A 25,195-nucleotide genomic window follows, 5' to 3' on the forward strand; every position below is an offset into this window, starting at 1 on the left:
TTATGCGCTGCAGGGCGTCCGGAGGTATTTAAGTGACATTCTTAAAAACATTGATCTTTTTAGCATACGTTATATTCATCTTCCAGCAACTTGTGATTTTAGAGAAGTTGTTGAGCTACAACTAGATAAAGTCCTAAAAATCTCCTCTGTGGAACCTTTGGCCCCGGGAAAAGGTGTTGCCCTGATTTATTTATTGTCATTTTACTAAACTTTTTTTTCTTCTTTTTTTTTCTTTTAATAATTCACCAACAGATTGTTTTTCATAATTGTGATCACCGCCAAGGTGCCGGTTGAGTAAACCCAGCGCAAATACAAAATACACAACACAAGCCGCTTTATTTGGAGGCACTCGGGCTGCTCGTCTCACCGGGCAGATGCCAGAGGTAATGGCGTCACAGCGATTAGCTCTGCAAAACCGTTATACCTACCCGCAAACCAGAATAATCACGTGACCGTAGCGCACATGCCAGTACCTGAGTTATTCTGGCGGCATATGACCAGCGCCCCCCTCTAACCACAAAACTCCAACAACATCACCACGAGTCTAAGCAGAGTCCATGATTAATGACGACACTCACAACGCCCTCCAGCAGAACAAAACGGGGCCCAGAATAGCGAAAAATAAGATGAACATGAACAAAATAGTAATAATCATTAAGGTTTTGGTATTCGCACTTCCAAGTCCTAGGACGCAATGCAGCTGGGAGAGGCTCCTGGGCACTGGGCAGACGGCGCCTCCTACGTGCGGTTTAAGGTTTGAAAAATCCTAGATATCTGAAGCATTACGGGACCAGTTTCTGGATCGTTCATCCACTGGGTGCTGTTCAATGGGTTTTCAAGCATATCTTCAAAAGCTAGAAACAAAGAACAAAGCAGAATGTAAAAGGTTTATAAAGTGAGGAGACCTCTGCTGAGGATTCAGGCGTCTAGTGAATGGCGCGGCTGGATATTGCGGCAGACCAGGAAACGCCCCCTGCGTGTATGCCACAGACACATAACTGGCATAAGAAGATCAGGCCTTAATGCCACCGGACGTTAGAAGGCAAAACAAGGGGGAAAATAGCTGCAGTGAAATGTTCTGGAGATTCTAGATGTATGTGTCCCATATACAGCGCATCCATACGCCACGAATTACGGCGCGACTTAGCCGCTCCGATTGGAGTAGCACCCCATCTTGTTTTATAAATTTTTTGGTCCTATTCGCATCGCGGACGCAGCAAAACGCCACTCACAGGGCCCGATTCAGATTGGATCGCAGTTGCCAATATCAACGCAGCGGAGTGATTTTCTATCCTGTGTGCATGCAGCATAGCGTTTAGGGGGAGGTGACGGGCGGGTGGTCTTAAAAACGCTGGTGCATCTTACCGCTTGGACGCCGTTTAATGGTCGCCTATAATTTAGCCAGTGCCATCACCTCCGCAGCACAAGAGCGCTCTGCGTGTGCAGAAACGCACAGAATTAGAGACAGGTCAGACTAACCACAAGTGGTGGATGGCGGCCGGTGTTCCCGATGTGTACGCTGGTCTGCGTGTGCGCTCGCAGAAGAGAAGGCGGCAGGGGCGTCTATGCACGGATAATCTTGTGGTTGTATGGGATGACAATCCGCCATTTGCTCCCAAACACCAGAAAGGTCGTTCAGGAAAGTTGGTTATAGCGGTTTGATTTAAACAACTTGTCCGACAGCAGCTTCCTCCGTTTTCCGGTGTTTGGGAGCAAATGGCGGATTGCCATCCCATACATCACCGGATTTTCATTCCAACCAACCAGCTAGTTGGATGGTTGAGGGAAAGTTGGTCTGGTGTATGGGGGCAGCTTAAGGGGTTTATCTATCAAGCAGTGAAAAGCGTAGAGAAGTTGCCCATAGCAACCAATCAACTCCTACCTATTATTTTATAGACTGTACTTGATAAATGCTACTTCAAAGCCAATTAGTTGCTATGGGCAACTCCTCCACGCTTTTCACAGCTGAATATAAACCCCTCACACTCAGTCGCACATCAAAATCTAGCGAAGTATTGATGCAGACACAATCGATAAACATGCCATACGATACACTACTAATCTATGTACGCTTGCCAAAGTATGTATAGCAAGGGAGTGGATGGCGACTTCAGGGCCAAACCTGGGAACATGGCTATCCTTGGTTGGGGTGGTTGCTGCACATGAAAAGTATGTTTATACCGCCAGAAATGCAGTGCAGAAATACTATGCTACCTGGGAAAGATGGCTCAATTCTCCACATAGTTGTTCAAGGATGACTGTGTCTAACCTGTTCAGTGCTTAACTCCAGGGTCTTACGTTCTCATAGGACGTGAATGTTGTTGTGTGAAGGGGCGTTGCCGTATATATGTATAGGTCAAGTTATATATCTGCTGTTTGCAAGTCATGTGAAGGAAGGAATATAATTCATTTGCTATTTAAATGCTGTGAAGTGAGACCACGCACATTTCCCTTTTTCTTTTTTTTGTATTTAGTAGTTTTTTGTTATTTTATTGTATTATTTACAATGTAACTTTATTATGCATTAAAAATAAAAAAAAACAATAAAAATTATTGGATTTAAAGAAAAAAAAAAATCTAGAGAAGTATTTTTGTTGTTCCCAGTTTGATTTATGCGACTAATATGCACATTTTGTGCGAGGGCCACTTGGCGCGGACAGGACGACCAGGATCTGGCGAGCCAAGAGGGGCTATTTGCAGCGACTTCAGCAACAGGGTATGAGGACAGATCTGTATACATACGTAAAACAATAAAGTTCTTCCTGCGAGTTGGGACGGGCAGGGAGTGTGAAATCCGACCGGCCGATAAGACTGTGAACTCAAAGAAGGGCAAAGTATTTGCAGTGTTACTATTTCAGCCTTGGCCCAGGCTGGTGATAGATCTGACAGCCAGGAACGGGCACAGGGCAGCTACGAGATCTCTTACAGCTGTAACTACGGGCTGGGATAGCAAATGACACCGGATAGACCCAGAGTGATGAAAGCAACAGAACAGGGACCAACAAAAGGCAACGCTCAGCTCCCAAAACAGAGACATGCGACCTGGATGGCCTCAGAGTTCCTCAGTGCTATTAATGTCCATAGAAGAGCAGGGCGTGTATTATAACACAAGCAAAGGAACTATTACCATTCCCTGGCCTCCCTCCCCCCAGCACGAGAATGAGAGGTCACCGATGATACATCGCCATGAATACTTTATAGCGTCAATCACATGGGAAACCCGAGGAGGCTCAGAGAGGAGAGAGATGTACATTACAGACACAGTCATATAGCGTGGTCTTAGCCGGGAACCTAAATATCTACGTTACTGCAGCCTGTATAGGGAACATCACTTTTGGGGTCCCAATGTTCTGCGTTCCTGTCCACTTACGGACACCAGGAACAGATTTTTGGAGCCCAGCTCTGATGTAGGGGGGAGCTTTATCATGTAACCCTAGAACAGAAGCCCTACAAGGCTGCCCGATCTAAATAGAGCAGACAATTGGGAGTTAAGCGTTAATATGTGGTGTCACGCACTTACCTAGCAGTGTTTTAGGGTTAGTTAGGCCTAGTTGTACAACTGGGTTGTCGAGGATGGCTTGGAATAGAGGACTAGAGGTGTCAATTCCCTTATCCAGATCCTCCGGAGATGGTTTCCGGTCTCCCAACAGCCACTCGCACTGAAACAATGAGAAGTTGTTTGGCTATTACATCCTATAAAACAGACAGTTCAAAGGTCACGAGCAGGAGCCCAGACCCAGTCCCCGGTCACACACACACCGCACAGGAGCACAGACAGTCCCCGGTCACACACACCACACAGACACAGTCCCCGGTCACACACACCGCACAGGAGCACAGACAGTCCCCGGTCACACACACCGCACAGACCCAGTCCCCGGTCACACACACACACCGCACAGGAGCACAGACAGTCCACGGTCACACACACCGCACAGACACAGTCCCCGGTCACACACACCGCACAGGAGCACAGACACAGTCCCCGGTCACACACCGCACAGGAGCACAGACAGTCCCCGGTCACACACCGCACAGGAGCACAGACAGTCCCCGGTCACACACCGCACAGGAGCACAGACAGTCCCCGGTCACACACCGCACAGGAGCACAGACAGTCCCCGGTCACACACCGCACAGGAGCACAGACAGTCCCCGGTCACACACCGCACAGGAGCACAGACAGTCCCCGGTCACACACCGCACAGGAGCACAGACAGTCCCCGGTCACACACCGCACAGGAGCACAGACAGTCCCCGGTCACACACCGCACAGGAGCAGAGCAGTTAAATCGTAAAAAGAAAACAAATTACAATGAGACAAATCTTTAACTATGGGTCTGTTTGATCTAATCCATGCAAAATAAAATAACACTAGTACTAGAACCAGTTTCTCACTACAATACAGTGTTACATCTTTTAGGCTTATTAGTAACTGCGCAGAGGTCAGGGGTTGGTCGTGTGCGCGGTGTGAGGAGTGTGCGATTACTACTCACGGCCGCGTCTTGTTGGTTGTTGTTGACACGAAGAGCATCAATCACTTCTTTTTCATCAAAGCCCATCTCCATCAAAGCAATGACCGCCTAGGAAACAATAACCACAATATCATATAAACTGTACTTATTATACCCCATCTCCAACACAGCAATGACCGCCTAGGACACAATATCATATATACTGTACTTATACCCCATCTCCATCACAGCAATGACCGCCTAGGAAACAATAACCACAATATCATATAAACTGTACTTATTATACCCCATCTCCATCAAAGCAATGACCGCCTAGGAAACAATAACCACAATATCATATAAACTGTACTTATTATACCCCATCTCCAACACAGCAATGACCGCCTAGGACACAATATCATATATACTGTACTTATACCCCATCTCCATCACAGCAATGACCGCCTAGGAAACAATAACCACAATATCATATAAACTGTACTTATTATACCCCATCTCCATCAAAGCAATGACCGCCTAGGAAACAATAACCACAATATCATATAAACTGTACTTATTATACCCCATCTCCATCACAGCAATGGTCGCCTAGGAAACAATATCATATATACTGTACTTATTATACCCCATCACAGCAATGACCGCCTAGGACACAATATCATATATACTGTACTTATACCCCATCTCCATCACAGCAATGACTGCCTAGGACACAATATCATATATACTGTACTTATTATAGCCCATCTCCATCACAGCAATGACCGCCTAGAACACAATGACCACAATATCATATATACTGTACTTATTATAGCCCATCTCCATCACAGCAATGGCCGCCTAGGACACAATATCATATATACTGTACTTACTATACCCCATCTCCATCACAGCAATGACCGCCTAGGACACAATGACCACAATATCATATATACTGTACTTATTATAGCCCATCTCCATCACAGCAATGGCCGCCTAGGACACAATATCATATATACTGTACTTACTATACCCCATCTCCATCACAGCAATGACCGCCTAGGACACAATGACCACAATATCATATATACTGTACTTATTATAGCCCATCTCCATCACAGCAATGACCGCCTAGGACACAATGACCACAATATCATATATACTGTACTTACTATACCCCATCTCCATCACAGCAATGACCGCCTAGGACACAATAACCACAATATCATATATACTGTACATATTATAGCCCATCTCCATCACAGCAATGGCCGCCTAGGACACAATATCATATATACTGTACTTATTATAGCCCATCTCCATCAAAGCAATGACCGCCTAGGACACAATATCATATATACTGTACTTATTATACCCCATCTCCATCACAGCAATGACCGCCTAGGACACAATATCATATATACTGTACTTACTATACCCCATCTCCATCACAGCAATGACAGCCTAGGACACAATGACCACAATATCATATATACTGTACTTATTATAGCCCATCTCCATCACAGCAATGGCTGCCTAGGACACAATGACCACAATATCATATATACTGTACTTATTATAGCCCATCTCCATCACAGCAATGACCGCCTAGGACACAATAACCACAATATCATATATACTGTACTTATTATAGCCCATCTCCATCACAGCAATGGCCGCCTAGGACACAATATCATATATACTGTACTTATTATAGCCCATCTCCATCAAAGCAATGACCGCCTAGGACACAATATCATATATACTGTACTTATTATACCCCATCTCCATCACAGCAATGACCGCCTAGGACACAATATCATATATACTGTACTTATTATACCCCATCTCCATCACAGCAATGACCGCCTAGGACACAATATCATATATACTGTACTTATTATACCCCATCTCCATCACAGCAATGACAGCCTAGGACACAATATCATATATACTGTACTTATTATACCCCATCTCCATCACAGCAATGACCGCCTAGGACACAATATCATATATACTGTACTTATTATACCCCATCTCCATCACAGCAATGACCGCCTAGGACACAATGACCACAATATCATATATACTGTACTTATTATACCCCATCTCCATCACAGCAATGGCCGCCTAAGACACAATATCATATATACTGTACTTATTATAGCCCATCTCCATCACAGCAATGACCGCCTAGGACACAATATCATATATACTGTACTTATAGACCATCTCCATCACAGCAATGACCGCCTAGGACACAATGACCACAATATCATATATACTGTACTTATTATACCCCATCTCCATCACAGCAATGACCGCCTAGGACACAATATCATATATACTGTACTTATTATAGCCCATCTCCATCACAGAAATGACCGCCTAGGACACAATATCATATATACTGTACTTATAGACCATCTCCATCACAGCAATGACCGCCTAGGACACAATAACCACAATATCATATATACTGTATTTATTATAGCCCATCTCCATCACAGCAATGACCGCCTAGGACACAATGACCACAATATCATATATACTGTACTTATTATACCCCATCTCCATCACAGCAATGACCGCCTAGGACACAATATCATATATACTGTACTTATTATACCCCATCTCCATCACAGCAATGGTCGCCTAGGAAACAATATCATATATACTGTACTTATTATACCCCATCACAGCAATGACCGCCTAGGACACAATATCATATATACTGTACTTATTATACCCCATCTCCATCACAGCAATGACCGCCTAGGACACAATATCATATATACTGTACTTATTATACCCCATCTCCATCACAGCAATGACCGCCTAGGAAACAATGACCACAATATCATATATACTGTACTTATACCCCATCACAGCCATGACCGCCTAGAACACAATATCATATATACTGTACTTATTATACCCCATCACAGCAATGACCGCCTAGGACACTATCATATATACTGTACTTATTATAGCCCATCTCCATCACAGCAATGACCGCCTAGGACACAATATCATATATACTGTACTTACTATACCCCATCTCCATCACAGCAATGACCACCTAGGACACAATATCATATATACTGTTCTTATTATAGCCCATCACAGCCATGACCGCCTAGGACACAATATCATATATACTGTACTTATTATAGCCCATCTCCATCACAGCAATGACCGCCTAGGACACAATATCATATATACTGTACTTATTATACCCCATCTCCATCACAGCAATGACCGCCTAAGACACTATCATATATACTGTACTTATTATACCCCATCTCCATCACAGCAATGACGGCCTAGGACACAATATCATATATACTGTACTTATACCCCATCTCCATCACAGCAATGACCGCCTAGGACACAATATCATATATACTGTACTTATTAAAGCCCATCTCCATCACAGCAATGGCCGCCTAGGACACAATATCATATATACTGTACTTATTATACCCCATCTCCATCACAGCAATGACCGCCTAGGACACAATATCATATATACTGTACTTACTATACCCCATCTCCATCACAGCAATGACCGCCTAGGACACAATATCATATATACTGTACTCATTATAGCCCATCTCCATCAAAGCAATGACCGCCTAGGACACAATATCATATATACTGTACTTATTATACCCCATCTCCATCACAGCAATGACCGCCTAGGACACAATATCATATATACTGTACTTATTATACCCCATCTCCATCACAGCAATGACCGCCTAGGACACAATATCATATATACTGTACTTATTATACCCCATCTCCATCACAGCAATGACAGCCTAGGACACAATATCATATATACTGTACTTATTATACCCCATCTCCATCACAGCAATGACCGCCTAGGACACAATGACCACAATATCATATATACTGTACTTATTATACCCCATCTCCATCACAGCAATGGCCGCCTAAGACACAATATCATATATACTGTACTTATTATAGCCCATCTCCATCACAGCAATGACCGCCTAGGACACAATATCATATATACTGTACTTATAGACCATCTCCATCACAGCAATGACCGCCTAGGACACAATAACCACAATATCATATATACTGTATTTATTATAGCCCATCTCCATCACAGCAATGACCGCCTAGGACACAATGACCACAATATCATATATACTGTACTTATTATAGCCCATCTCCATCACAGCAATGACCGCCTAGGACACAATATCATATATACTGTACTTATTATAGCCCATCTCCATCACAGAAATGACCGCCTAGGACACAGTATCATATATACTGTACTTATTATAGCCCATCTCCATCACAGCAATGACCGCCTAGGACACAATATCATATATACTGTACTTATTATACCCCATCTCCATCACAGCAATGGTCGCCTAGGAAACAATATCATATATACTGTACTTATTATACCCCATCACAGCAATGACCGCCTAGGACACAATATCATATATACTGTACTTATTATACCCCATCTCCATCACAGCAATGACCGCCTAGGACACAATATCATATATACTGTACTTATTATACCCCATCTCCATCACAGCAATGGTCGCCTAGGAAACAATATCATATATACTGTACTTATTATACCCCATCACAGCAATGACCGCCTAGGACACAATATCATATATACTGTACTTATTATACCCCATCTCCATCACAGCAATGACCGCCTAGGACACAATATCATATATACTGTACTTATTATACCCCATCTCCATCACAGCAATGACCGCCTAGGAAACAATGACCACAATATCATATATACTGTACTTATACCCCATCACAGCCATGACCGCCTAGAACACAATATCATATATACTGTACTTATTATACCCCATCACAGCAATGACCGCCTAGGACACTATCATATATACTGTACTTATTATAGCCCATCTCCATCACAGCAATGACCGCCTAGGACACAATATCATATATACTGTACTTACTATACCCCATCTCCATCACAGCAATGACCACCTAGGACACAATATCATATATACTGTTCTTATTATAGCCCATCACAGCCATGACCGCCTAGGACACAATATCATATATACTGTACTTATTATAGCCCATCTCCATCACAGCAATGACCGCCTAGGACACAATATCATATATACTGTACTTATTATACCCCATCTCCATCACAGCAATGACCGCCTAAGACACTATCATATATACTGTACTTATTATAGCCCATCTCCATCACAGCAATGACCGCCTAGGACACAATATCATATATACTGTACTTATTAAAGCCCATCTCCATCACAGCAATGGCCGCCTAGGACACAATATCATATATACTGTACTTATTATACCCCATCTCCATCACAGCAATGACCGCCTAGGACACAATATCATATATACTGTACTTACTATACCCCATCTCCATCACAGCAATGACCGCCTAGGACACAATATCATATATACTGTACTCATTATAGCCCATCTCCATCACAGCAATGACCGCCTAGGACACAATATCATATATACTGTACTTATTATACCCCATCTCCATCACAGCAATGACCGCCTAGGACACAATATCATATATACTGTACTTATTATAGCCCATCTCCATCACAGCAATGACTGCCTAGGACACAATATCATATATACTGTACTTATTATACCCCATCACAGCAATGACCGCCTAGGACACAATATCATATATACTGTACTTATTATACCCCATCTCCATCACAGCAATGACCGCCTAGGACACAATATCATATATACTGTACTTATTATACCCCATCTCCATCACAGCAATGACCGCCTAGGAAACAATGACCACAATATCATATATACTGTACTTATTATACCCCATCTCCATCACAGCAATGACCGCCTAGGACACAATATCATATATACTGTGCTTATTATACCCCATCACAGCAATGACCGCCTAGGACACAATATCATATATACTGTACTTATTATACCCCATCACAGCAATGACCGCCTAGGACACAATATCATATATACTGTACTTACTATACCCCATCTCCATCACAGCAATGACCGCCTAGGACACAATATCATATATACTGTTCTTATTATAGCCCATCACAGCCATGACCGCCTAGGACACAATATCATATATACTGTACTTATTATAGCCCATCTCCATCACAGCAATGACCGCCTAGGACACAATATCATATATACTGTACTTATTATACCCCATCTCCATCACAGCAATGACCGCCTAAGACACTATCATATATACTGTACTTATTATACCCCATCTCCATCACAGCAATGACGGCCTAGGACACAATATCATATATACTGTACTTATACCCCATCTCCATCACAGCAATGACCGCCTAGGACACAATATCATATATACTGTACTTATTAAAGCCCATCTCCATCACAGCAATGGCCGCCTAGGACACAATATCATATATACTGTACTTATTATACCCCATCTCCATCACAGCAATGACCGCCTAGGACACAATATCATATATACTGTACTTACTATACCCCATCTCCATCACAGCAATGACCGCCTAGGACACAATATCATATATACTGTACTCATTATAGCCCATCTCCATCACAGCAATGACCGCCTAGGACACAATATCATATATACTGTACTTATTATACCCCATCTCCATCACAGCAATGACCGCCTAGGACACAATATCATATATACTGTACTTATTATAGCCCATCTCCATCACAGCAATGACTGCCTAGGACACAATATCATATATACTGTACTTATTATACCCCATCACAGCAATGACCGCCTAGGACACAATATCATATATACTGTACTTATTATACCCCATCTCCATCACAGCAATGACCGCCTAGGAAACAATGACCACAATATCATATATACTGTACTTATTATACCCCATCTCCATCACAGCAATGACCGCCTAGGACACAATATCATATATACTGTGCTTATTATACCCCATCACAGCCATGACCGCCTAGAACACAATATCATATATACTGTACTTATTATACCCCATCACAGCAATGACCGCCTAGGACACAATATCATATATACTGTACTTACTATACCCCATCTCCATCACAGCAATGACCGCCTAGGACACAATATCATATATACTGTTCTTATTATAGCCCATCACAGCCATGACCGCCTAGGACACAATATCATATATACTGTACTTATTATAGCCCATCTCCATCACAGCAATGACCGCCTAGGACACAATATCATATATACTGTACTTATTATACCCCATCACAGCAATGACCGCCTAAGACACTATCATATATACTGTACTTATTATACCCCATCTCCATCACAGCAATGACGGCCTAGGACACAATATCATATATACTGTACTTATTATACCCCATCTCCATCACAGCAATGACCGCCTAGGACACAATATCATATATACTGTACTTATTATACCCCATCTCCATCACAGCAATGGCCGCCTAGGACACAATATCATATATACTGTACTTATTATACCCCATCTCCATCACAGCAATGGCCGCCTAGGACACAATATCATATATACTGTACTTACTATACCCCATCTCCATCACAGCAATGACCGCCTAGGACACAATATCATATATACTGTACTTATTATAGCCCATCTCCATCACAGCAATGACCGCCTAGGACACAATATCATATATACTGTACTTATTATATCCCATCTCCATCACAGCAATGACCGCCTAGGCCACAATATCATATATACTGTACTTATTATAGCCCATCTCCATCACAGCAATGACCGCCTAGGACACAATATCATATATACTGTACTCATTATAGCCCATCTCCATCACAGCAATGACCGCCTAGGACACAATATCATATATACTGTACTTATTATACCCCATCTCCATCACAGCAATGACCGCCTAGGACACAATATCATATATACTGTACTTATTATAGCCCATCTCCATCACAGCAATGACCGCCTAGGACACAATATCATATATACTGTACTCATTATAGCCCATCTCCATGACAGCAATGACCGCCTAGGACACAATATCATATATACTGTACTTATTATACCCCATCTCCATCACAGCAATGACCGCCTAGGACACAATATCATATATACTGTACTTATTATAGCCCATCTCCATCACAGCAATGACCGCCTAGGACACAATATCATATATACTGTACTTACTATACCCCATCTCCATCACAGCAATGACAGCCTAGGACACAATATCATATATACTGTACTTACTATACCCCATCTCCATCACAGCAATGACCGCCTAGGACACAATATCATATATACTGTACTTATTATACCCCATCTCCATCACAGCAATGACCGCCTAGGACACAATATCATATATACTGTACTTATTATAGCCCATCTCCATCACAGCAATGACCGCCTAGGACACTATCATATATACTGTACTTATTATAGCCCATCTCCATCACAGCAATGACCGCCTAGGACACAATATCATATATACTGTACTTATTATAGCCCATCTCCATCACAGCAATGACCGCCTAGGACACAATATCATATATACTGTACTCATTATAGCCCATCTCCATGACAGCAATGACCGCCTAGGACACAATATCATATATACTGTACTTATTATACCCCATCTCCATCACAGCAATGACCGCCTAGGACACAATATCATATATACTGTACTTATTATAGCCCATCTCCATCACAGCAATGACTGCCTAGGACACAATATCATATATACTGTACTCATTATAGCCCATCTCCATGACAGCAATGACCGCCTAGGACACAATATCATATATACTGTACTTATTATACCCCATCTCCATCACAGCAATGGTCGCCTAGGAAACAATATCATATATACTGTACTTATTATACCCCATCTCCATCACAGCAATGACCGCCTAGGACACAATATCATATATACTGTACTCATTATAGCCCATCTCCATGACAGCAATGACCGCCTAGGACACAATATCATATATACTGTACTTATTATAGCTTTCTGCACCTGTCCAGCTTATTTATATAATCCAGCCCACAAAATAAGATCTCATGAACCTCTCACAACAAGAGAGGACTTTAACACCCCCGCTGACACCGCCATCTTACCCATAAAGGCAGGCGCAAAATTAGGTGACTGGTGTCAAAAACTGCATCTGACATAAAATGCGCACAGCGCCTGAATCAGTAAGTATCACAACCGTGATTACGCACGCAGTCTCACTGCGATAGTATGCTAATCCATTGTGATCGCTATGCCATCGCAGCACTACATAAGGACGCCCACCTTACCTTACACACATACGTAATACTTAGCAAGACTGCGAAACCATCGGTAACGTCGGTACCATCGCAGCCTCACACACACTTACACAGGCTCTGACCTTACTCAGGAATTGCTCACCTCAGCGCACGCTATGTGTCCTCAGGCTGAGTATGGCATCACAGTGGCTAATTTATAAATGCCCACGCAATGGCGTTCAAACGTTCTGGCACGCCTGCGTTTCCCGGACTACGCCCCACGTCACCTCCCACAAATGGCACTTCCTGTCAATCACTCTGCGATGGGTCTACGTAGTCACTGCAACCGCTGTCCCGATCGCAGTGGCCGGTACACATATGCATGCGCAGAACGCAATTGCGTGTGTAATCGCAGTTGCAAACAGTAATGAATCAGCCCCATAGTCCTCATTTCATTACAAAGTTCCTAAAACAAAGAACTTAGGAACTAGAACTAGGAAAATAACATTTGTCAATACATCCCCCTCCCCCAGCTGGTAGAATCGGCCAAGAGCCCAGGCCGGCAAAGCTTGAAGTCATTCACATACAGAACGTGTAACGTACTCGGGGGTCAGGGCGAAATTCTCTTTTCCTCCGTATCTTTTTAAAGATTTCAGTGAGCTCGTCTTTCGGGTCCTCCGCGCCGGCTTCTAGGCTGCATCTGGAGTCCATTTGGGTTGAAGCACTTGCAGCATCCGATGCGTTCTCACTTGGGAGAGGCGCGTCTGCCCCGGGATCATCAGCGTGCTCGATCAGCCACTCCATAGCCTGCGTCACCGACATGCTGGAAAACGGACATGGACATCAAGAGCAACAGAAAAGAAGAGGAACATCCGATTGTAAGAAATGAACAGAAAGAGATATAATAGATTATTAAATGACTATATGGACTGTTAAAGAGCCTGTACTGGACAGATACAGTGGGCAACCTTTCACCCTTAGGTGCAGGACATCTGTACAGACTTCACATCCCTTATAGTCACCCTGCTCACCCTCTGATTACAAATATGCGACGAGACAAGGAGGGCGGAGCCAAGGAGGGGCGGGCAGGGTTATTTTTCAGGGAGAACGAAACAGAACGCCGTTCCTGAATCTCTTTTGAAAAATGACGTCATCATCGGGAAAGGCCTTCCGGAGCCGCCTGTCAGCACGGAGATATCGGGGGATCGGGTGTCACTAGTTGTCCCTCCATGTAGGAGTTATGAAGGGCATGAAGTCATAATGTTCACACTGTATATCACAGCAGATTTTAGGGTTGGGCTGCGGTCAGGGCTACATTCTAAAGGAATGTTAAATCCCATCGACGACATGCCGACTGTCAAAATTCACAAAGTCAACATTCTGGTGCGGATATTCAAAATGTCGACTTTTTATATCACACCCGTTATGAAGTTAACAATGAGCAGTGGTGCCTCCAGCACTGGGTTCAGCTGTGTCTCGGGGTGTACAGGGTGCAGCACAGATGGTGTAATGGTTAGCATTACTGCCTCCAGCACTGGGCCCAGCTGTGTCTCAGGGTGTACAGGGTGCAGCACAGATGGTGTAATGGTTAGCATTACTGCCTCCAGCACTGGGCCCGGCTGTGTCCCGGGGTGTACAGGGTGCAGCACAGATGGTGTAATGGTTAGCATTACTGCCTCCAGCACTGGGCACAGCTGTGTCTCGGGGTGTACAGGGTGCAGCACAGATGGTGTAATGGTTAGCATTACTGCCTCCAGCACTGGGCCCGGCTGTGTCCCGGGGTGTACAGGGTGCAGCACAGATGGTGTAATGGTTAGCATTACTGCCTCCAGCACTGGGCACAGCTGTGTCTCGGGGTGTACAGGGTGCAGCACAGATGGTGTAATGGTTAGCATTACTGCCTCCAGCACTGGGCCCAGCTGTGTCTCAGGGTGTACAGGGTGCAGCACAGATGGTGTAATGGTTAGCATTACTGCCTCCAGCACTGGGCCCGGCTGTGTCCCGGGGTGTACAGGGTGCAGCACAGATGGTGTAATGGTTAGCATTACTGCCTCCAGCACTGGGCACAGCTGTGTCCCGGGGTGTACAGGGTGCAGCACAGATGGTGTAATGGTTAGCATTACTGCCTCCAGCACTGGGTTCAGCTGTGTCTCGGGGTGTACAGGGTGCAGCACAGATGGTGTAATGGTTAGCATTACTGCCTCCAGCACTGGGCCCAGCTGTGTCTCAGGGTGTACAGGGTGCAGCACAGATGGTGTAATGGTTAGCATTACTGCCTCCAGCACTGGGCCCAGCTGTGTCTCAGGGTGTACAGGGTGCAGCACAGATGGTGTAATGGTTAGCATTACTGCCTCCAGCACTGGGCCCGGCTGTGTCCCGGGGTGTACAGGGTGCAGCACAGATGGTGTAATGGTTAGCATTACTGCCTCCAGCACTGGGCCCAGCTGTGTCCCGGGATGTACAGGGTGCAGCACAGATGGTGTAATGGTTAGCATTACTGCCTCCAGCACTGGGCCCAGCTGTGTCTCGGGGTGTACAGGGTGCAGCACAGATGGTGTAATGGTTAGCATTACTGCCCCCAGCACTGGGCCCGGCTGTGTCCCGGGGTGTACAGGGTGCAGCACAGATGGTGTAATGGTTAGCATTACTGCCTCCAGCACTGGGCCCAGCTGTGTCCCGGGGTGTACAGGGTGCAGCACAAATGGTGTAATGGTTAGCATTACTGCCCCCAGCACTGGGCCCGGCTGCGTCCCGGGGTGTACAGGGTGCAGCACAGATGGTGTAATGGTTAGCATTACTGCCTCCAGCACTGGGCCCAGCTGTGTCTCGGGGTGTACAGGGTGCAGCACAGATGGTGTAATGGTTAGCATTACTGCCCCCAGCACTGGGCCCAGCTGTGTCCCGGGGTGTACAGGGTGCAGCACAGATGGTGTAATGGTTAGCATTACTGCCTCCAGCACTGGGCCCAGCTGTGTCCCGGGGTGTACAGGGTGCAGTACTCTTTGTATTATTAGTTTCCTATATAGCGCAACATGTTCCATTGCGCTGTACAATTGGAAAGATTCATAGAACAAAACTGGGTAATAAAACAGACAGATATAGGTAGGAAGGCCCTGCTCGCTAGCTTACAATCTCTCTCTTACAAGTCACAAGACAGAAGTACCTACTGATTTAACCGGAGGGCCTTCACCGCTCGGCTCTCAGGGAAACCCATCTCTGTGAGCTGCCTTAATGCAATTTCATCCACACGATCTTCCTCATCTTCGTCCAACATGGCTGAAATGACAGTAGCGAGAGTTGAGCGTGCCACACACCGTTACATTACGGTCATTTACATCTTACAGATACCAGGGGTAGGGGACAGCTAGTTTATAGCTTATTACTATACTGACCCTATAGCCAGAGAGCCTAACGCTGCTATTTGCAGTCATGTTTTCCTGGTTCCATAATACATAATGTGCAGATTTATTTTGTTAACCATCTCTAAGAGACTGCTGAGTGGAAAAGTGATCAGGAGGGACCATTAACCAGCTGCATCTTCTGACTGGTCCTCACACTCCTTCCAACTGGTTCTGAGAGAGACACGTAAGAGTCTGGGGAAAACAGCCGCCATGTAATACACATAACTGCAGCAGATCTCTCTCTCCCATAGTCAGACTAAACTCAGGGCTCAGAGAATGAACGGTCAGTGACTGGGGGGCCAATGAAGACCCTCTGTTACAGGACACAACTACCCCCAGTCACAAACAGCAACAAGTGCGAAACCGCATCTCCTTCTAAAGCGACGCCCAGATAACAGGATCTGTCCCCTCTGCCTACCTGCAAAAACGGGAGTTACTTTCCATTGTTCAAGAGCGAGTGTTGGTGATATACCGGCAAACTGCACTTACCATTTGCCTTCTTAAAGAGCTCGACAGCGTCTGGGTTCAGGGCCAGCAACTTCTGCGCAACTTCGATAAGAGACACCAAAATCTTCCGCAGTTCAGTCTGAAACTAGATGAGAACGACGAAGGTTTTACCCCAGGGCCAGACGTCTGCCTCTTGTGTTATTTACACTTATTGAAACTATTACTGGACAACCACCACGACGGTCGGTAATATGAATCCTGCACCGCTAGTAAACATTCTCCTGTAGTGGAAACGTCAGGGTGATTTACTTTCATGCTCCTTATGGGAAAATGTAAATATTGGGGTGCAGCGATCCTTACCTGCTTGTAATAATACATCCTGCTTGTAATGATACATCACTGTGCAGACCTGCCCTGCCCTTGGCAGACATCTAATTAGCAGCTTAGAAAACAGACCAAGCGGTAAAGCAAAAAAAAAGCGCAAACATTGGGCGAGGAAACCGGATCATTTATATCTAACCAGCTGCTTTAGATGAAATAAGGATAAACGGCATTCGGCGCAGAATAAGGGACGTGTCAGGCGTGGAGATGTCCGACGGATAAATGTCATTTTAAAGGAAACTTTTTCTGTTATTTAATGATACAAGATTTACACGGCTTACGCCCCAATCATTGCGCACCCACAGGGACACCTAGAAGCAAGAGGCAGAGTCTCAAATACGCACGACAGGAAAAGACAATAGCGTCAGACAAACTTACGTCCCGCGTGTTGTGATGAGCAATGGTTCGATCTGCGTTGCGAGCGGGCAGACCCGCAGTGGCTTTGAGAATGGCGTCCCTGTCTGGAGCCTTCGCCTCCTGCTTCCGCTGTGAAGTACAAATCAGTCTATGTCAGAGCTTTCATCCTAACGGCACAAAGCACGCTACATGGCAGCTTTCACTTGTGTTACTTAATGGAAATAGGCAGATAATGGTTTCTCTGGCCGAAGATGGCAATAAAATGTATCTCTGGTTACAGAAGAGAACACTTTCCCTTGTGATACCATCCTAAGAACAAACAGACCCCAAAGACTGCACTTCAACCCACCTTCTCCTCAGAAGACACTTCGGCCATCTTTGGCGGTGGGGGCGGAGCCCTCTTTTTAATTAACAGCAAGACATCTGTGGAGAGAGGACAGACAGGTAAGTTCTGCTACTGACCTCACCAGCTGGACTACAGAAACCAGAATAATCTCCCTGCCCTGGGACACCTCTGTCCTGAATATTCTCCTCTGCGACCGTCTTTGTGTCGGACAAAACGCGCTCGGAGGAAGCATGGACCAGCTTGTGATGGGTGAGGCTCTTGGGGTCTTCCAGGCTGCCATGGGCACACTGCGGGTGGGAAAACGAGAAATATCTCAGCGTCAGCGGAGTTTACGGGCGAATAAGACTTTCGGAAATGAGTTGCATCTCTCCTGCAGACATTTTTACTACAGTACCTGGCAAGTATGGGATAAAGAACTGGGGAAACACTACTGTCCTCTGCCAGAGGATTCGGCGGATACATCACTGCACTCTGGCTATAATCCCCCCGGGTATTTATACATTACAGTACAGTAGCATTCCCAGCTACTCAAATAGCGGCTGTGTGTGCCAAGTATTATGTCAGCCGCAGGACCTGCTCCCAGAATGCTCTCTGCTGAGCCCACCACTACAGCGAATGTCAGGTCTAAATATTCCCATAGCAGCGAGTTACTGTAACACTACACTGCCTGTCCCACCCGGAGCCCCACACACAGGACACTGAGGAGTCTCGGGAAACAAAGTTACATTTGCAGAGAAATAAGCCTTTTCCCTGCTGAGTCTTTGGTGGAAAAACTGCCTGTAATGCAGACGGATAGGGTAATGTTTCGCTGGCGCCATTGTTCAGGCAGCGCGGCAATTAAGATGCTCGCAGCCTGTACTTGGGGGTAAAACAATGACCCCACCCAGCGGTGGGGATGGTAGATTATGTTTACATCACACCTAGTATAATTGGTCCTTAATGCAACAGTGTAATCCGCATGAAACACAAATATACAAAACAGGGGGTGTGGCTATGATAAACCTGGGTGTGGTTTAGGTAATGCAGGGAATGCTAGTATATAATACTCAGTTTAAAGTCACAAAGCCCAGGTTCAATTTTTAATGTGCTTAATTGTAACAATACATCGATGGCAATAGGACGGGTGGTAAGATCCTGGCAGGTGTTAATAGAGGTCTCTTTCATGGGCACTGAGCAATTAGAGCGCCGGTTCTCGCTGCGAAGACGGACCGTCTCTCTAATAGGTCCTGCTGTATAAATAGAGGCAGCACTGGGGATGTATTATTAGAACTAGGACTGGGGACAGATCACGTCTGCGTGTGACAGAACCAGCACTGCAAGGGTGTAATGTGACAGACTGAATCACCGGCCTCATTCACAGGGACCAAATACACCCAAATATAGCCTGCTTGGGATGAGAGTGCCACTAACACTCACACCTATACGGAAACATTTCCATACCTTGCCACAACCTCAGACGTTTAACATTTAAATGGTTTGTTTTGCGGCTGAGTGCAAGCTACTGCTCTCTGTTATCAGCGTATGCAAAATAGATGAACGCAGTCGAGCGATTGTTTGCCATTGCGCATGCGTACAAGCCGCACTGCTCGTGCGCAGCGATCGAAAGCACAAAGGACAAGTGAGTGACAGGCTGTCAGCGTTTGGTGGTGGTGACGGGGGAGTGGTCAGTAAAACGCAGGTGTGTCTGTCCGTTTGAACGCCGTTTCGTGGGCGTGCATAAATTAGCCACTGCGATTGCATACACAGCATGAGCGCTCCCTGCGTGCATCGAGTCTTGCAGTTTCTGCTGCTGGTCAGACCTGCTGTAATTGTGCGTGACGGGCTGATGTGCGTCGATCGTACCGATGCAGTGGAGTCCCTATGCCGGCGGAGCTTTGGTAAACATTAGCATATTTTGGAGGGAATGTAGATCAGCTGCACTTCAAAGATACATCGGTTTCATAGACACACCGTAATAATCAGCCAAACTGAACTGTCCCAATACGTCCCCCCCCCCCGCACCTTCCTATACAAAGGCCGTATAATCGCACTTATTATGCCACCTATGGAAGCCAGCAACAGCGCCACCACAAGGTGAATATGCGTATATACATTTCAATATTTGCCTGAAATTCTGAAGAATAGAAAATAAATAGAAAATAAAACATTATTTTTAAAGGTGTGCTAGACACACACACACACACACACACACAGTATGGGCAGGGTCCTGACAACGCAGCAAATTCCTTCACTAAAAGCCAGCGGCACCTGTGAAAACTAAACCGGAATCTGAAGCCCACAGGACGGCCGCCACCATCGTGTGTAGGCGACAGAAATACTTTCAGAGTAATTTGCAGAGGGAGTCGCTAATCATCTGTATCTATTACACCTACAGAGGCGTCATACATGGAGAAATCACCTTATCCCTCGCACAGCCAGGACAGATGCTTACAGCAATTTTATGGGTCAATGTGTGAGAAACATCAGTATGTCCAATACGTGCTACCAATGTGCAATCTCACATAGTACCATGTGCTACCAATGTGCAATCTCACATACTACCATGTGCTACCAATGTGCAATCTCACATACTCCCAACCATAACTTATTCCGTGTGTACTAACCAGCATATAGACTAGGTATGCATATACTACCTCCCCTATATGACACCCCTCAGCCTCTGATGTAGGACCCCCTCCCATATATGATACAGCACAGTCCCTGAGGTGGGGCCCCCTCCCCTATATGATACAGCACAGTCCCTGCGGCCCCCTCCCCTATATGATACAGCACAGCCCCTGAGGTGCCCCCTCCCCTATATGATACAGCGCAGTCCCTGAGGTCCCCTCCCCTATATGATACAGCACAGTCACTGAGGTGCCCCCTCCCCTATATGATACAGCAGTCACTGAGGTGCCCCCTCCCCTATATTATACAGCACAGTCACTGAGGTGGGGACCCCCTCCCCTATATGATACAGCAGTGCCTGGGGCCCCCCTCCCCTATATGATACAGCACAGTCCCTGGGGCCCCCTCCCCTATATGATACAGCACAGTCCCTGGGGCACCCTCCCCTATATGATACAGCACAGCCCCTGGGGCCTACTCCCCTATATGATACAGCACAGCCGCTGAGGTGCCCCCTCCCCTATATGATACAGCGCAGTCCCTGAGGCCCCCTCCCCTATATGATACAGCGCAGTCCCTGAGGCCCCCTCCCCTATATGATACAGCGCAGTCCCTGAGGGGGGGCCCCCTCCCCTATATGATACAGCACAGTCACTGAGGGGGGGCCCCCTCCCCTATATGATACAGCACAGTCACTGAGGTGGGGACCCCCTCCCCTATATGATACAGCACAGTCACTGAGGTGGGGACCCCCTCCCCTATATGATACAGCACAGTCACTGAGGTGGGGACCCCCTCCCCTATATGATACAGCACAGTCACTGAGGTGGGGACCCCCTCCCCTATATGATACAGCACAGTCCCTGGGGCCCCCTCCCCTATATGATACAGCACAGTCACTGAGGTGGGGACCCCCTCCCCTATATGATACAGCAGTCCCTGGGGCCCCCTCCCCTATATAATACAGCACGGCCCACCCCCTCTCCTATGATACAGCACAGCCCCGAGGTGCCCCCTCCCCTATATGATACAGAACATGTCCCTGAGGCCCCCTCCCTTATATGATACAGCACAGTCACTGAGGTGCCCCCTCCCCTATATGATACAGAACATGTTCCTGAGGCCCCCTCCCTTATATGATACAGCACAGTCACTGAGGTGCCCCCTCCCCTATATGATACAGCACAGTCACTGAGGTGGGGACCCCCTCCCCTATATGATACAGCAGTCCCTGGGGCCCCCTCCCCTATATAATACAGCACGGCCCACCCCCTCTCCTATGATACAGCACAGCCCCGAGGTGCCCCCTCCCCTATATGATACAGAACATGTCCCTGAGGCCCCCTCCCTTATATGATACAGCACAGTCACTGAGGTGCCCCCTCCCCTATATGATACAGAACATGTTCCTGAGGCCCCCTCCCTTATATGATACAGCACAGTCCCTGGGGCCCCCTCCCCTATATGATACAGCACAGTCACTGAGGTGGGGACCCCCTCCCCTATATGATACAGCAGTCCCTGGGGCCCCCTCCCCTATATAATACAGCACGGCCCACCCCCTCTCCTATGATACAGCACAGCCCCGAGGTGCCCCCTCCCCTATATGATACAGAACATGTCCCTGAGGCCCCCTCCCTTATATGATACAGCACAGTCACTGAGGTGCCCCCTCCCCTATATGATACAGAACATGTTCCTGAGGCCCCCTCCCTTATATGATACAGCACAGTCACTGAGGTGCCCCCTCCCCTATATGATACAGCACAGTCCCTGAGGTGCCCCCTCCCCTATATGATACAGCACAGTCCCTGAGGTGCCCCCTCCCCTATATGATACAGAACATGTCCCTGAGGCCCCCTCCCCTATATGATACAGAACATGTCCCTGAGGCCCCCTCCCCTATATGATACAGCACAGTCCCTGAGGTGCCCCCTCCCCTATATGATACAGAACATGTCCCTGAGGCCCCCTCCCCTATATGATACAGAACATGTCCCTGAGGCCCCCTCCCCTATATGATACAGCACAGTCACTGAGGTGCCCCCTCCCCTATATGATACAGCACAGTCACTGAGGTGGGGGTCCCCTCCCTTATATGATACAGCAGTCACTGAGATGAAGGCCCCCTCCCCTATATGACACAGCACAGTCCCTGAGGCCCCCTCCCCTATATGACACAGCACAGTCCCTGAGGCCCCCTCCCCTATGTGATACAGCACAGCCTCCCCTATAATATGCCCACCCTGTATGATCTTACATGTCTCAGGCACCTCTCCTTCAACCTCTCCAGGGTCATGTCCTCCGTCACCTCCTCCAGCCACTCGGCGCCCCCCATGGTGCAGACATGGAGCCTGAGCACCCGCCCCGCGAAGATCTTCTCCTCCTGCACAAACATGGAGCATCCCCCCAGCAGCCGCGGCCCAAAGATAGGCAGGAAACACTCCCGCAGCCCGGTGACAGGATTCCCCACTCCCCGCTCACCGGAAGTGCCGCCCGCTGCATGCTGGGACTTGTAGTTTCCTGACAGCTGCGCTCTCACAGCTCACCGGCAGGAGGCGAGCGGGGGCAGTACAATGCTCATTCACATGGCCCCGCCCAATATCATAGCTTCTAATTTACATGGCTCCGCCCCGTTTCTCAGCTTCTCATTTACATGTCCCCAGGGACGTGACTCTGCTCAGACACAGTAGACGAGTCACGTCCACGGGGACATGTAAATGAGAAGCTGAGAAACGGGGCGGAGCTATGTAAATGAGTCTACTCTACTACTGTGACTGTCACCTCACACATGCATTGTCCCCATATACTGTCCTGTCACCTATATACTGTGCTCACACAGACAGCATTGTCCCCATATACCGTCCTGTCACCTATATACTGTGCTCACACAGACAGCATTGTCCCCATATACTGTCCTGTCACCTATATACTGTGCTCACACAGGCAGCATTGTCCCCATATACCGTCCTGTCACCTATATACTGTGCTCACACAGGCAGCATTGTCCCCATATACCGTCCTGTCACCTATATACTGTGCTCACACAGACAGCATTGTCCCCATATACCGTCCTGTCACCTATATACTGTGCTCACACAGACAGCATTGTCCCCATATACCGTCCTGTCACCTATATACTGTGCTCACACAGGCAGCATTGTCCCCATATACTGTCCTGTCACCTATATACTGTGCTCACACAGGCAGCATTGTCCCCATATACTGTCCTGTCACCTATATACTGTGCTCACACAGGCAGCATTGTCCCCATATACTGTCCTGTCACCTATATACTGTGCTCACACAGACAGCATTGTCCCCATATACCGTCCTGTCACCTATATACTGTGCTCACACAGACAGCATTGTCCCCATATACCGTCCTGTCACCTATATACTGTGCTCACACAGGCAGCATTGTCCCCATATACTGTCCTGTCACCTATATACTGTGCTCACACAGACAGCATTGTCCCCATATACCGTCCTGTCACCTATATACTGTGCTCACACAGACAGCATTGTCCCCATATACCGTCCTGTCACCTATATACTGTGCTCACACAGGCAGCATTGTCCCCATATACTGTCCTGTCACCTATATACTGTGCTCACACAGACAGCATTGTCCCCATATACCGTCCTGTCACCTATATACTGTGCTCACACAGACAGCATTGTCCCCATATACCGTCCTGTCACCTATATACTGTGCCAGGTAGCATTGTCCCCTTAAACCGTCCTGTCACCTATATACTGTTCCAGGCAGCATTGTCCCCATATACTGTCCTGTCACCTATATACTGTGCTCACACAGGCAGCATTGTCCCCATATACCGTCCTGTCACCTATATACTGTGCCAGGTAGCATTGTCCCCTTAAACCGTCCTGTCACCTATATACTGTTCCAGG

The 25,195-nt window shown here is 46.6% G+C and overlaps 1 protein-coding gene across 1 annotated transcript; it reads right to left on the reverse strand.

The window, feature by feature from the left end:
- Positions 1 to 317: 317 nt before the first annotated feature.
- On the reverse strand, positions 318 to 23,788 carry UBAC1 (UBA domain containing 1). The gene is made up of 10 exons (XM_088459687.1): positions 23,541 to 23,788; positions 18,840 to 18,960; positions 18,677 to 18,750; positions 18,349 to 18,456; positions 17,632 to 17,734; positions 16,909 to 17,017; positions 14,345 to 14,564; positions 4,497 to 4,583; positions 3,521 to 3,659; positions 318 to 854 (listed from the first exon to the last, which is right to left on the reverse strand). Exons 1-10 carry the CDS (start codon positions 23,676 to 23,678, stop codon positions 739 to 741), a joined length of 1,215 nt encoding a protein of 404 aa, XP_088315813.1. The 5' UTR covers positions 23,679 to 23,788; the 3' UTR covers positions 318 to 738.
- Positions 23,789 to 25,195: the final 1,407 nt, after the last annotated feature.

This window comes from Taudactylus pleione, unplaced genomic scaffold (genome assembly GCF_031769625.1).
Source record: "Taudactylus pleione unplaced genomic scaffold, aTauple2 ptg000927l, whole genome shotgun sequence".
Classification (NCBI taxonomy): Eukaryota; Metazoa; Chordata; class Amphibia; order Anura; family Myobatrachidae; genus Taudactylus; species Taudactylus pleione.

What these genes read in the sequence shown, in the direction of transcription:
- UBAC1 (XM_088459687.1), bottom strand. Translation starts at nt 23,678, where the DNA reads ATGTTTGTGCAGGAGGAGAAGATCTTCGCGGGGCGGGTGCTCAGGCTC. An exon ending in AAGGCCCTCCGGTTAAATCA is followed by an intron (nt 14,565 to 16,908) that starts GTAGGTACTTCT and finishes TCCGTTTTCCAG; the next exon opens with CATGTCGGTGACGCAGGCTA. An exon ending in AATTTCGCCCTGACCCCCGA is followed by an intron (nt 4,584 to 14,344) that starts GTACGTTACACG and finishes ATTGTTTCCTAG; the next exon opens with GCGGTCATTGCTTTGATGGA.